Below are 12,061 nucleotides of genomic sequence, written 5' to 3'. Positions count from 1 at the left end.
CTCTGACCCTCACAGTACAGTGACTCAGCTCGCCCTGCCGCCAGCATCCTCCCGTCACCGGCAGACATACAGACAGACATACGTGCTTTACTTGCAAACCCGTTCCTGAGTTTCACAGGCCCCATGGTTTTGAAGTACATACGAACGCCTGCCTGTTCTCACGTGAAGCCCCGTGGTGGGTTTAGAAGCCCGGCTGGCCAAAGAATACATCGGCCCAGACGGTGGGGTGGGGGCAGGGGGAGTTGGGGGCGGGGGGGGGGTGGGGTGCGGTGGTGGTGTGCTGCTGTGGCTCGTTCGTTTCTTTTCAGTTCACTCTTTTCACCCTGTTCACCGCGCAAAGAGAAGTGCCTCTCATCGTCCATCCCCCGCGGTGCTTGACACCGCCTTCTTCCTCCTTTGTCTGCTCCGGCCTCCTGATTTCCTCCTCCTCCTCGCCGCCCTCCATGTCTTCGAGAAAGCACACGCTCTTTCCATGTCACCTTGTTGGCGCACGGGTGACGGCTCCGTTGTGTCCAGAACGTCCATGCTTCCTTCCTTGGCTTAGTGGAACCTCCTCCCTAACAGTGTGTGTGTGTGTGTGTGTGTGTGTGTGTGTGTGTGTGTGTGTGTGTTGGGGGGGGGGGCGCGCGGGGGTAGGTTGTACACTGTCTGTCCCCTTTCGCGGGTATCTCCAGGGCACTTGGGCTGGGGGGTGGGCTGGGGAGACGCGGGCCTCAGGCTCCACATGAAGAAGCCCCAAATGGCATGAGCTGCTGTTTGAGACGCTGGCCCTTCACATCTCTGGCCGGAGCCTTGAGCTCCAGGCGGCTCAAAGCCCTGGGGGTGGTGGTCTGGGACTGCTGCAGGGAAAGGACGCCAAGAGGGCACGGAGGAGTTGGGGAGGGGCGTGGGGAACGGAGGCAAGGAAAGCGAGGGATCTAGGTGGAGGCATTGGAGAGAGCATCGGGTGTCCCGCCATGCCTCGCAGGAGCCGGCGGGGGCAATTGAGGTCAAGGGACGTGTGGAATGTGAAAAGGCGGGAAAACCCAGAGCGGCTTGGAAGGCAAGGCAGGCTGGGCAAGGGGGCGTGGCCGGCCACGTCAAAGGGACCCCAGGGGAATTCCCGGGCAGTTAGCTCTCTGGGCACTGCTGACGGCCCCTGGGCCCGGGGTTGACCCCACCCGCTGCGTGGGAGGGCCACAAACCAAAGCCCCCGAACTGCCCGCCCAGCCCAACGGTGGACCTTGGGGGTCTGGGGCACGGGCCGGGCCCGTGGAAGCCCACTGGCTCCACTGGATTCTTGTCCAGGGTCTCTCCTGCGAAAGAGGCCAGGGGCGTCCCCTCCATCTACGCACCCACCCCTATTTACATAAATAGGGGCGGAGCCGCCTCCCGCTCTCCAAGGTCCTGAGCGGCTGGGTCCCGGCCCACTAGGCCAGCAGTCTGCAGCGTCCGTGCGGCTCTCCCACCATGGCTTCGTCCGGCTCCTCCAGCACCTCACGCGGTACGTTCGCCCTCGGGTCCCTGGGGTCGGGTCACGTCTCGGGGGATCCGTGGATCGCCTCGGCCACGGGTTCACGGCAAACGTGTCCACCCACCACCGAGAACGGCAGGGACCGGCCGGCTGGGGCCACGGTTCCCAGGAGTCGGCTGTGCCCAAAGGGGCATCGTTTGTTCGTTTTGCTCCTTTGGCACACACGTGGCTTCTCCCTTCTCTTTTCTGGGAAGACGGTGTTGTTTGAAGGGGGTGGGGGTGGGGGTGGGGGTGGGGGGTGGGGGTTGCGGGGGCTGGGATGGGGCCCTTTATCCTCCTCTTCCTGCCGGAATGGGAGTCGGGGAGCTCTGGGGCTTGGCCTCCTTCAGTGGCTTTCTCACAACAATGGCCTGGTGCCTTCTGCCATTGAGGGTTGGGCTTCGCTTCGTTTCCCTTTCCTTTTCCGCTACTGGCGGCAAATATGGCCCGTGCTCGTGTTAGCCCGGAGAAGCCAGGTCCCCTCCCGTTGGCATCGTGATGGAGGGAAATGTGGGAGAAGCCCCATCCAGACGTTTCCCAGGCATCTCGACCAGACGGGTGGAAACATGCGGCGGGATAGTGTCGTGGTCTTCGTTGGGGGGGGGGGTGGGGGTGGGGGGGGGTGGGGGGTGGGGACTCTTTGCCGCCTTTGTTTTGGGGCTGGGTTTGGTTTCCTTTCTGCTTGCTCGCGTTTCTTGCATTCCGGCCTGGGTGGGGGTGGGTGTGGGGGCTACCGCCCCTTGCCTCTCAGCCTGGCTGTCGGGCTGTAGCCAAGCGACTTCCAAATGCACACCCCGTCCCCGGGCTCCCGGCTCTGCTCAGGCACAGGGGCAACTGCCCTGGGCGGGGAGCATGCTTGGGCTCCTCCGTCGAGTCCTCCACCAGGTGCTCTGGTCTGAGGCGCTTCCCTTTCTTCTCTTCTTCCACAGGCCCCATCGCCACAGGATCTCGAAGGAGGAGGCTCGTTCTGAAGCCGAGCCAGAAGGACGCCCTGCAAGCGCTCTTTCAACAGAACCCCTACCCTGGGATAGCGACCAGAGAACGACTGGCCCGAGAGCTCGGCATTGACGAAAGCAGAGTTCAGGTAGGCCCCCCGCCTCTCCACCCGTTCTCCCTTTCAAGGCTCTCCATGCCGATCCAAGGCAGCTGAAAGCATCTGGCGGCCTTTCTCCTGAGAAGGAATTCTCTCTGTTTGCCCCTAGGTCTGGTTTCAAAACCAACGTAGAAGACGGTCAAAGCAGAGCCGGCCGCCGTCTGAACACGTGCGCCAAGAAGGGGAAGGGGGGCCAACGTCCACGCCCAGGCCACCGTCGCCACCTCCCCGACCTCAGTCTTCCTCTCAAGGTAAATTAGCCAGCGTTCTCTCCAAAGGCAAGTCCCCCAGAGGGGGTCCCGAACCCTCCCCCCTCTTGCCAGAGAATACTCTCTGCTGGTGGATGAGCACGGGAGGCCCAGAAACACCACGGGGGTGGGGGTGGGGGGTTAGGGGGGAGGGGGGAGGGGGGGTGAGGAGGAGGAGGAAACAGGGCTGTGTGGTTGCTGCCCCCATCAGTGTCCCAGATCGGGGCAAGACGCCCCCAGTCGGCGTGGGCGGGCCGCAGGGTTCCCCCTTTGCACCCCCTCCCCAGCCCCCGTCGGGAACCTTAGGCTCCGGCTGCCCGGGCAGCCTTGGCCGAGGACCATGCTTCAGGGCACTCGGCGGCAAGGCCGGAGGAGGAGAGAGACACCCAGGGACATGCGTGTGTGGGGAGTGTGCGTGCACACGCACGCGCCCACCAGGGACCCAGGCACGCGATCCATCTGTGGGTGTATTCCTTAGAGCCCTGCCCCGGCGGCAGAGCCACCTGTAGTGATTCAGGGGTGTGGGCCTCTCCCTCCCCTCCACACCCTCTAGGGTGTCTGTGCCGTGAACGCCCCACGGGCCTTAACGTCCTCCCCTCTCGGTGTGTTCCTTTCGTTGGTAGAAGACTCGGCCAGAGAGGCCCGGAGAAAGAGGACAGTCATCTCTCCTTCTCAGACCAGGATCCTCGTGCAAGCCTTCACGAGGGATCGCTTCCCGGGGATTGCCGCCAGGGAGGAACTGGCCCGTCAGACGGGAATCCCAGAACCTCGCATCCAGGTAAGTTCTCCAGCCAGCGCACGGGCCCAGGACGTGGCCCAGGAGCAAGGAGGGTTCAGCCCTGCCAAGCGTCTGGAGCTGGATACACGTAGGCTGGGGCTGGGGCTGGGGCTTGGGGGGGAAGGGGCCGAAAGTCGGCGGCCTGAGTGGAGGGTTTTGGGCCGCTTCTGGCCGTGCGGGCACCCCTCATTTCCCAGGGCCAAGGGATTCGTTTGCAGAAAATGGCCCTGCAGAAGTCGCCCTGGGCCTGACAGACCAGAGGCCGGGCGGCCGGGCGGGCTGTCGAACGGGCGCCGCCGCGGCGCCAGCACGGTGGGTGATCTGGACGGCCACGGCTTCTGATGTGCCTGTCTGCCTTTTGCTCCCCTAGATATGGTTTCAAAACCGAAGAGCTCGGCACCCCCAGCGGAGCCCAAGCGGGCCCGGCAACGGCCGGGCCCAGGGGCCAGGCGGCGCACCAGCCACGACGACGACTCCTGCTCCAGAGGACCGAAGGGCCCCACCCGCTGTCCAGAGCACCTCTCCTCCCCTTCGCCCCTCTCAGCCACAGGAGAGCATGCCACCCTTGGCTGCAGCTGCTCCTTTTGGGGCCCCCACTTTCTGGGTGCCCGGGGCTGCCTCTGGGGTCTGCGTGGGCCAGCCGTTGATGATCTTCGTGGTCCAGCCCAGCCCGGCGGCCCTCCAGCCAAGTGGGAGGCCACCGCCTCCTCCCCAGGGAGCAGCTCCCTGGGCCGCGTGCTCCCCTGCCGTCACGGCCCCCGGGCTGCCTGGGCAAGGGGCCATCCTGCCGCCTGGGCAGCCGGAGACACACATCCCGCGGTGGCCGGAGTCACCCTCCGGCGAAGGCACGGCCCCTCCGCTGGAGCCGCAGCCCCAGGCCCCCAGCCTTCCAAGCTCGACGAGCCTCCTAGATGAGCTCTTGGCGGCCACGGGCGTCCCGGACACGCAGGCGCCTTCCCCGGGGGCCGCTGCCGACGAAGGGGTGGGCCCTGCCCTCCCAGGGGCACCCAGCTTCCTAGACGAGCTCTTGGCGGCCACGGGCACCCCGGACACGCCGGGGCCTTCCCTGGGGCCCTCTGCCGATGAACGAGCACACCTCGCCCTCCCGGGCGAGCTCCTGGCTGCCGCGGGCCTCCCGGGCTCGCCGGGCCCTTCTCCGGGGTCCTCTCCTGTCGTCGCAGGGCCCCACCCAGCCCTCCCCGGGCCACCCAGCCTCCTAGAGGAAATCTTGGCTGCCACGGCCATCCAGGACACGCCCTGGTCTTCCCCGGGGTCCCCTGCGGGGGAAGAAGGAGTTGAGGCCACCCTGGAAACACCCCTCAGTGAGGACGAGTACCAGGCCCTCCTCGACATGCTGCCAGGCTCCCCAGGCCCTGGGGCTTAGAGGGAGAGGAAGGAAGGGGCCACCTTCTCCCCCTAGCCACGTTCAGGTCTCCTTGCCTGGGATGTGGGGCCACGGAGCTCGGGGAAAGGGAGGGAGGGTGGGTGGGTGGGTGGGAGCTGTTTTGTGTGGGAAGAGGAGAGAATACAGACGGGATGTCTACGGACAACCCTGGGGACAAACCCGAGTGCTGGACCTTTGGGAAGCTGGGCCCCGCCCCAAACGGGGACACCCTCCCTGAAGCCTCAAGCCCTCCCTGCATGGCAGTGACCAAGGGGCTGCCTCAGAGGGAACATTCCATGGGCCCGGGAAAGAAACCCCGTGCCCGGCACAAGTTCTTTGTGTCTGGCTCTTCTGTCTTCTGGTCCCGTCTTTCCAGCAGTCCACACAGGAGAACTCCTTCCCTATGCCAGGGGCAGCAGAGGGAGGGGGAGCGGGAGACCGGGGAGTGCAAAGGTGGGAGGGTGGGAGGTGCCAGGTGGGAGGGGGCCGAGTGGGTGGGGGGCGCAGGGAGAGAGTTGGGGAAGGCTGAGTGGGAGAGCGGGAGAGGGAGGGAGGCGGGGGGAGTTGGGGACAGAGGGAGGGAGGGAGAGGGGGGTCGGGGGAGGGGGGGGGGGTGGGGGTGGGCAGAGCCCGCGTCTGGGACTCAGCTTCAAGCCCCCGGCACGCCCTGCAGGTGTCCCTAGAATGCTGCGTCAGGGACACGTTTCCCTGGGTTTCAAGGTGCCTTCTCTGGGCGGGTGTCCGGAGGTCAGATCCTCGGAGCCAGCAGTAGGGACCTACCCACACAACCGCTTTCACGACCAGACTCCCTGTCCATGTGTGCCCACATGCCCGGTCGTATATCTGCAAAGGCCCGTCATCTCCCTGTCTCTCTCTCTGACCCTCACAGTACAGTGACTCAGCTCGCCCTGCCGCCAGCATCCTCCCGTCACCGGCAGACATACAGACAGACATACGTGCTTTACTTGCAAACCCGTTCCTGAGTTTCACAGGCCCCATGGTTTTGAAGTACATACGAACGCCTGCCTGTTCTCACGTGAAGCCCCGTGGTGGGTTTAGAAGCCCGGCTGGCCAAAGAATACATCGGCCCAGACGGTGGGGTGGGGGCAGGGGGAGTTGGGGGCGGGGGGGGTGGGTGCGGTGGTGGTGTGCTGCTGTGGCTCGTTCGTTTCTTTTCAGTTCACTCTTTTCACCCTGTTCACCGCGCAAAGAGAAGTGCCTCTCATCGTCCATCCCCCGCGGTGCTTGACACCGCCTTCTTCCTCCTTTGTCTGCTCCGGCCTCCTGATTTCCTCCTCCTCCTCGCCGCCCTCCATGTCTTCGAGAAAGCACACGCTCTTTCCATGTCACCTTGTTGGCGCACGGGTGACGGCTCCGTTGTGTCCAGAACGTCCATGCTTCCTTCCTTGGCTTAGTGGAACCTCCTCCCTAACAGTGTGTGTGTGTGTGTGTGTGTGTGTGTGTGTGTGTGTGTGTGTGTGTTGGGGGGGGGGGCGCGCGGGGGTAGGTTGTACACTGTCTGTCCCCTTTCGCGGGTATCTCCAGGGCACTTGGGCTGGGGGGTGGGCTGGGGAGACGCGGGCCTCAGGCTCCACATGAAGAAGCCCCAAATGGCATGAGCTGCTGTTTGAGACGCTGGCCCTTCACATCTCTGGCCGGAGCCTTGAGCTCCAGGCGGCTCAAAGCCCTGGGGGTGGTGGTCTGGGACTGCTGCAGGGAAAGGACGCCAAGAGGGCACGGAGGAGTTGGGGAGGGGCGTGGGGAACGGAGGCAAGGAAAGCGAGGGATCTAGGTGGAGGCATTGGAGAGAGCATCGGGTGTCCCGCCATGCCTCGCAGGAGCCGGCGGGGGCAATTGAGGTCAAGGGACGTGTGGAATGTGAAAAGGCGGGAAAACCCAGAGCGGCTTGGAAGGCAAGGCAGGCTGGGCAAGGGGGCGTGGCCGGCCACGTCAAAGGGACCCCAGGGGAATTCCCGGGCAGTTAGCTCTCTGGGCACTGCTGACGGCCCCTGGGCCCGGGGTTGACCCCACCCGCTGCGTGGGAGGGCCACAAACCAAAGCCCCCGAACTGCCCGCCCAGCCCAACGGTGGACCTTGGGGGTCTGGGGCACGGGCCGGGCCCGTGGAAGCCCACTGGCTCCACTGGATTCTTGTCCAGGGTCTCTCCTGCGAAAGAGGCCAGGGGCGTCCCCTCCATCTACGCACCCACCCCTATTTACATAAATAGGGGCGGAGCCGCCTCCCGCTCTCCAAGGTCCTGAGCGGCTGGGTCCCGGCCCACTAGGCCAGCAGTCTGCAGCGTCCGTGCGGCTCTCCCACCATGGCTTCGTCCGGCTCCTCCAGCACCTCACGCGGTACGTTCGCCCTCGGGTCCCTGGGGTCGGGTCACGTCTCGGGGGATCCGTGGATCGCCTCGGCCACGGGTTCACGGCAAACGTGTCCACCCACCACCGAGAACGGCAGGGACCGGCCGGCTGGGGCCACGGTTCCCAGGAGTCGGCTGTGCCCAAAGGGGCATCGTTTGTTCGTTTTGCTCCTTTGGCACACACGTGGCTTCTCCCTTCTCTTTTCTGGGAAGACGGTGTTGTTTGAAGGGGGTGGGGGTGGGGGTGGGGGTGGGGGGTGGGGGTTGCGGGGGCTGGGATGGGGCCCTTTATCCTCCTCTTCCTGCCGGAATGGGAGTCGGGGAGCTCTGGGGCTTGGCCTCCTTCAGTGGCTTTCTCACAACAATGGCCTGGTGCCTTCTGCCATTGAGGGTTGGGCTTCGCTTCGTTTCCCTTTCCTTTTCCGCTACTGGCGGCAAATATGGCCCGTGCTCGTGTTAGCCCGGAGAAGCCAGGTCCCCTCCCGTTGGCATCGTGATGGAGGGAAATGTGGGAGAAGCCCCATCCAGACGTTTCCCAGGCATCTCGACCAGACGGGTGGAAACATGCGGCGGGATAGTGTCGTGGTCTTCGTCGGGGGGGGTGGGGGTGGGGGTGGGGGTGGGGTGGGGGGTGGGGACTCTTTGCCGCCTTTGTTTTGGGGCTGGGTTTGGTTTCCTTTCTGCTTGCTCGCGTTTCTTGCATTCCGGCCTGGGTGGGGGTGGGTGTGGGGGCTACCGCCCCTTGCCTCTCAGCCTGGCTGTCGGGCTGTAGCCAAGCGACTTCCAAATGCACACCCCGTCCCCGGGCTCCCGGCTCTGCTCAGGCACAGGGGCAACTGCCCTGGGCGGGGAGCATGCTTGGGCTCCTCCGTCGAGTCCTCCACCAGGTGCTCTGGTCTGAGGCGCTTCCCTTTCTTCTCTTCTTCCACAGGCCCCATCGCCACAGGATCTCGAAGGAGGAGGCTCGTTCTGAAGCCGAGCCAGAAGGACGCCCTGCAAGCGCTCTTTCAACAGAACCCCTACCCTGGGATAGCGACCAGAGAACGACTGGCCCGAGAGCTCGGCATTGACGAAAGCAGAGTTCAGGTAGGCCCCCCGCCTCTCCACCCGTTCTCCCTTTCAAGGCTCTCCATGCCGATCCAAGGCAGCTGAAAGCATCTGGCGGCCTTTCTCCTGAGAAGGAATTCTCTCTGTTTGCCCCTAGGTCTGGTTTCAAAACCAACGTAGAAGACGGTCAAAGCAGAGCCGGCCGCCGTCTGAACACGTGCGCCAAGAAGGGGAAGGGGGGCCAACGTCCACGCCCAGGCCACCGTCGCCACCTCCCCGACCTCAGTCTTCCTCTCAAGGTAAATTAGCCAGCGTTCTCTCCAAAGGCAAGTCCCCCAGAGGGGGTCCCGAACCCTCCCCCCTCTTGCCAGAGAATACTCTCTGCTGGTGGATGAGCACGGGAGGCCCAGAAACACCACGGGGGTGGGGGTGGGGGGTTAGGGGGGAGGGGGAGGGGGGTGAGGAGGAGGAGGAAACAGGGCTGTGTGGTTGCTGCCCCCATCAGTGTCCCAGATCGGGGCAAGACGCCCCCAGTCGGCGTGGGCGGGCCGCAGGGTTCCCCCTTCGCACCCCCTCCCCAGCCCCCGTCGGGAACCTTAGGCTCCGGCTGCCCGGGCAGCCTTGGCCGAGGACCATGCTTCAGGGCACTCGGCGGCAAGGCCGGAGGAGGAGAGAGACACCCAGGGACATGCGTGTGTGGGGAGTGTGCGTGCACACGCACGCGCCCACCAGGGACCCAGGCACGCGATCCATCTGTGGGTGTATTCCTTAGAGCCCTGCCCCGGCGGCAGAGCCACCTGTAGTGATTCAGGGGTGTGGGCCTCTCCCTCCCCTCCACACCCTCTAGGGTGTCTGTGCCGTGAACGCCCCACGGGCCTTAACGTCCTCCCCTCTCGGTGTGTTCCTTTCGTTGGTAGAAGACTCGGCCAGAGAGGCCCGGAGAAAGAGGACAGTCATCTCTCCTTCTCAGACCAGGATCCTCGTGCAAGCCTTCACGAGGGATCGCTTCCCGGGGATTGCCGCCAGGGAGGAACTGGCCCGTCAGACGGGAATCCCAGAACCTCGCATCCAGGTAAGTTCTCCAGCCAGCGCACGGGCCCAGGACGTGGCCCAGGAGCAAGGAGGGTTCAGCCCTGCCAAGCGTCTGGAGCTGGATACACGTAGGCTGGGGCTGGGGCTGGGGCTTGGGGGGGAAGGGGCCGAAAGTCGGCGGCCTGAGTGGAGGGTTTTGGGCCGCTTCTGGCCGTGCGGGCACCCCTCATTTCCCAGGGCCAAGGGATTCGTTTGCAGAAAATGGCCCTGCAGAAGTCGCCCTGGGCCTGACAGACCAGAGGCCGGGCGGCCGGGCGGGCTGTCGAACGGGCGCCGCCGCGGCGCCAGCACGGTGGGTGATCTGGACGGCCACGGCTTCTGATGTGCCTGTCTGCCTTTTGCTCCCCTAGATATGGTTTCAAAACCGAAGAGCTCGGCACCCCCAGCGGAGCCCAAGCGGGCCCGGCAACGGCCGGGCCCAGGGGCCAGGCGGCGCACCAGCCACGACGACGACTCCTGCTCCAGAGGACCGAAGGGCCCCACCCGCTGTCCAGAGCACCTCTCCTCCCCTTCGCCCCTCTCAGCCACAGGAGAGCATGCCACCCTTGGCTGCAGCTGCTCCTTTTGGGGCCCCCACTTTCTGGGTGCCCGGGGCTGCCTCTGGGGTCTGCGTGGGCCAGCCGTTGATGATCTTCGTGGTCCAGCCCAGCCCGGCGGCCCTCCAGCCAAGTGGGAGGCCACCGCCTCCTCCCCAGGGAGCAGCTCCCTGGGCCGCGTGCTCCCCTGCCGTCACGGCCCCCGGGCTGCCTGGGCAAGGGGCCATCCTGCCGCCTGGGCAGCCGGAGACACACATCCCGCGGTGGCCGGAGTCACCCTCCGGCGAAGGCACGGCCCCTCCGCTGGAGCCGCAGCCCCAGGCCCCCAGCCTTCCAAGCTCGACGAGCCTCCTAGATGAGCTCTTGGCGGCCACGGGCGTCCCGGACACGCAGGCGCCTTCCCCGGGGGCCGCTGCCGACGAAGGGGTGGGCCCTGCCCTCCCAGGGGCACCCAGCTTCCTAGACGAGCTCTTGGCGGCCACGGGCACCCCGGACACGCCGGGGCCTTCCCTGGGGCCCTCTGCCGATGAACGAGCACACCTCGCCCTCCCGGGCGAGCTCCTGGCTGCCGCGGGCCTCCCGGGCTCGCCGGGCCCTTCTCCGGGGTCCTCTCCTGTCGTCGCAGGGCCCCACCCAGCCCTCCCCGGGCCACCCAGCCTCCTAGAGGAAATCTTGGCTGCCACGGCCATCCAGGACACGCCCTGGTCTTCCCCGGGGTCCCCTGCGGGGGAAGAAGGAGTTGAGGCCACCCTGGAAACACCCCTCAGTGAGGACGAGTACCAGGCCCTCCTCGACATGCTGCCAGGCTCCCCAGGCCCTGGGGCTTAGAGGGAGAGGAAGGAAGGGGCCACCTTCTCCCCCTAGCCACGTTCAGGTCTCCTTGCCTGGGATGTGGGGCCACGGAGCTCGGGGAAAGGGAGGGAGGGTGGGTGGGTGGGTGGGAGCTGTTTTGTGTGGGAAGAGGAGAGAATACAGACGGGATGTCTACGGACAACCCTGGGGACAAACCCGAGTGCTGGACCTTTGGGAAGCTGGGCCCCGCCCCAAACGGGGACACCCTACCTGAAGCCTCAAGCCCTCCCTGCATGGCAGTGACCAAGGGGCTGCCTCAGAGGGAACATTCCATGGGCCCGGGAAAGAAACCCCGTGCCCGGCACAAGTTCTTTGTGTCTGGCTCTTCTGTCTTCTGGTCCCGTCTTTCCAGCAGTCCACATAGGAGGAGAACTCCTTCCCTATGCCAGGGGCAGCAGAGGGAGGGGGAGCGGGAGACCGGGGAGTGCGAAGGTGGGAGGGTGGGAGGTGCCAGGTGGGAGGGGGCCGAGTGGGTGGGGGGCGCAGGGAGAGAGTTGGGGAAGGCTGAGTGGGAGAGCGGGAGAGGGAGGGAGGCGGGGGGAGTTGGGGACAGAGGGAGGGAGGGAGAGGGGGGTCGGGGGAGGGGGGGGGGGTGGGGGTGGGCAGAGCCCGCGTCTGGGACTCAGCTTCAAGCCCCCGGCACGCCCTGCAGGTATCCCTAGAATGCTGCGTCAGGGACACGTTTCCCTGGGTTTCAAGGTGCCTTCTCTGGGCGGGTGTCCGGAGGTCAGATCCTCGGAGCCAGCAGTAGGGACCTACCCACACAACCGCTTTCACGACCAGACTCCCTGTCCATGTGTGCCCACATGCCCGGTCGTATATCTGCAAAGGCCCGTCATCTCCCTGTCTCTCTCTCTGACCCTCACAGTACAGTGACTCAGCTCGCCCTGCCGCCAGCATCCTCCCGTCACCGGCAGACATACAGACAGACATACGTGCTTTACTTGCAAACCCGTTCCTGAGTTTCACAGGCCCCATGGTTTTGAAGTACATACGAACGCCTGCCTGTTCTCACGTGAAGCCCCGTGGTGGGTTTAGAAGCCCGGCTGGCCAAAGAATACATCGGCCCAGACGGTGGGGTGGGGGCAGGGGGAGTTGGGGGCGGGGGTGCGGTGGTGGTGTGCTGCTGTGGCTCGTTCGTTTCTTTTCAGTTCACTCTTTTCACCCTGTTCAC

General features: G+C 65.4%; 2 protein-coding genes across 2 annotated transcripts; both read left to right on the top strand.

Annotated features, from left to right (window-relative positions):
- The first annotated feature begins 1,449 nt into the window (after positions 1–1,449).
- Positions 1,450–4,995, top strand: LOC139183878 (double homeobox protein 4-like protein 4). The gene is made up of 7 exons (XM_070792182.1): positions 1,450–1,483; positions 2,422–2,576; positions 3,140–3,244; positions 3,387–3,699; positions 3,809–3,923; positions 3,982–4,036; positions 4,156–4,995. Exons 1-7 carry the CDS (start codon positions 1,450–1,452, stop codon positions 4,993–4,995), a joined length of 1,617 nt encoding a protein of 538 aa, XP_070648283.1.
- Positions 4,996–7,315: 2,320 nt separating this feature from the next.
- On the top strand, positions 7,316–10,863 carry LOC139183877 (double homeobox protein 4-like protein 4). Its single transcript, XM_070792181.1, has 6 exons — positions 7,316–7,349; positions 8,292–8,446; positions 9,255–9,567; positions 9,677–9,791; positions 9,850–9,904; positions 10,024–10,863. The coding sequence occupies exons 1-6, from the start codon at positions 7,316–7,318 to the stop codon at positions 10,861–10,863; spliced, it is 1,512 nt and encodes a 503-aa protein (XP_070648282.1).
- The last annotated feature ends 1,198 nt before the right edge of the window (positions 10,864–12,061 follow it).

Source organism: Bos indicus, chromosome 7 (genome assembly GCF_029378745.1).
Source record: "Bos indicus isolate NIAB-ARS_2022 breed Sahiwal x Tharparkar chromosome 7, NIAB-ARS_B.indTharparkar_mat_pri_1.0, whole genome shotgun sequence".
Lineage (NCBI taxonomy): Eukaryota > Metazoa > Chordata > Mammalia > Artiodactyla > Bovidae > Bos > Bos indicus.
The sequence above is the reverse complement of the archived record's forward strand: the minus strand, read 5'-3'. Positions and strand labels throughout refer to the sequence as shown.

Excerpts from the sequence above, each read along its gene's own strand:
- LOC139183878 (XM_070792182.1), top strand. The coding sequence starts at position 1,450 with ATGGCTTCGTCCGGCTCCTCCAGCACCTCACGCG. Across the intron at positions 2,577-3,139 it reads TTGACGAAAGCAGAGTTCAG|GCTCCGGCTGCCCGGGCAGC; the intron begins GTAGGCCCCCCG and ends CGGGAACCTTAG. Across the intron at positions 3,700-3,808 it reads GCGTCTGGAGCTGGATACAC|GGCCAAGGGATTCGTTTGCA; the intron begins GTAGGCTGGGGC and ends CTCATTTCCCAG.
- LOC139183877 (XM_070792181.1), top strand. The coding sequence starts at position 7,316 with ATGGCTTCGTCCGGCTCCTCCAGCACCTCACGCG. Across the intron at positions 7,350-8,291 it reads CTCCTCCAGCACCTCACGCG|GCCCCATCGCCACAGGATCT; the intron begins GTACGTTCGCCC and ends CTTCTTCCACAG. Across the intron at positions 8,447-9,254 it reads TTGACGAAAGCAGAGTTCAG|GGTGTCTGTGCCGTGAACGC; the intron begins GTAGGCCCCCCG and ends CACACCCTCTAG.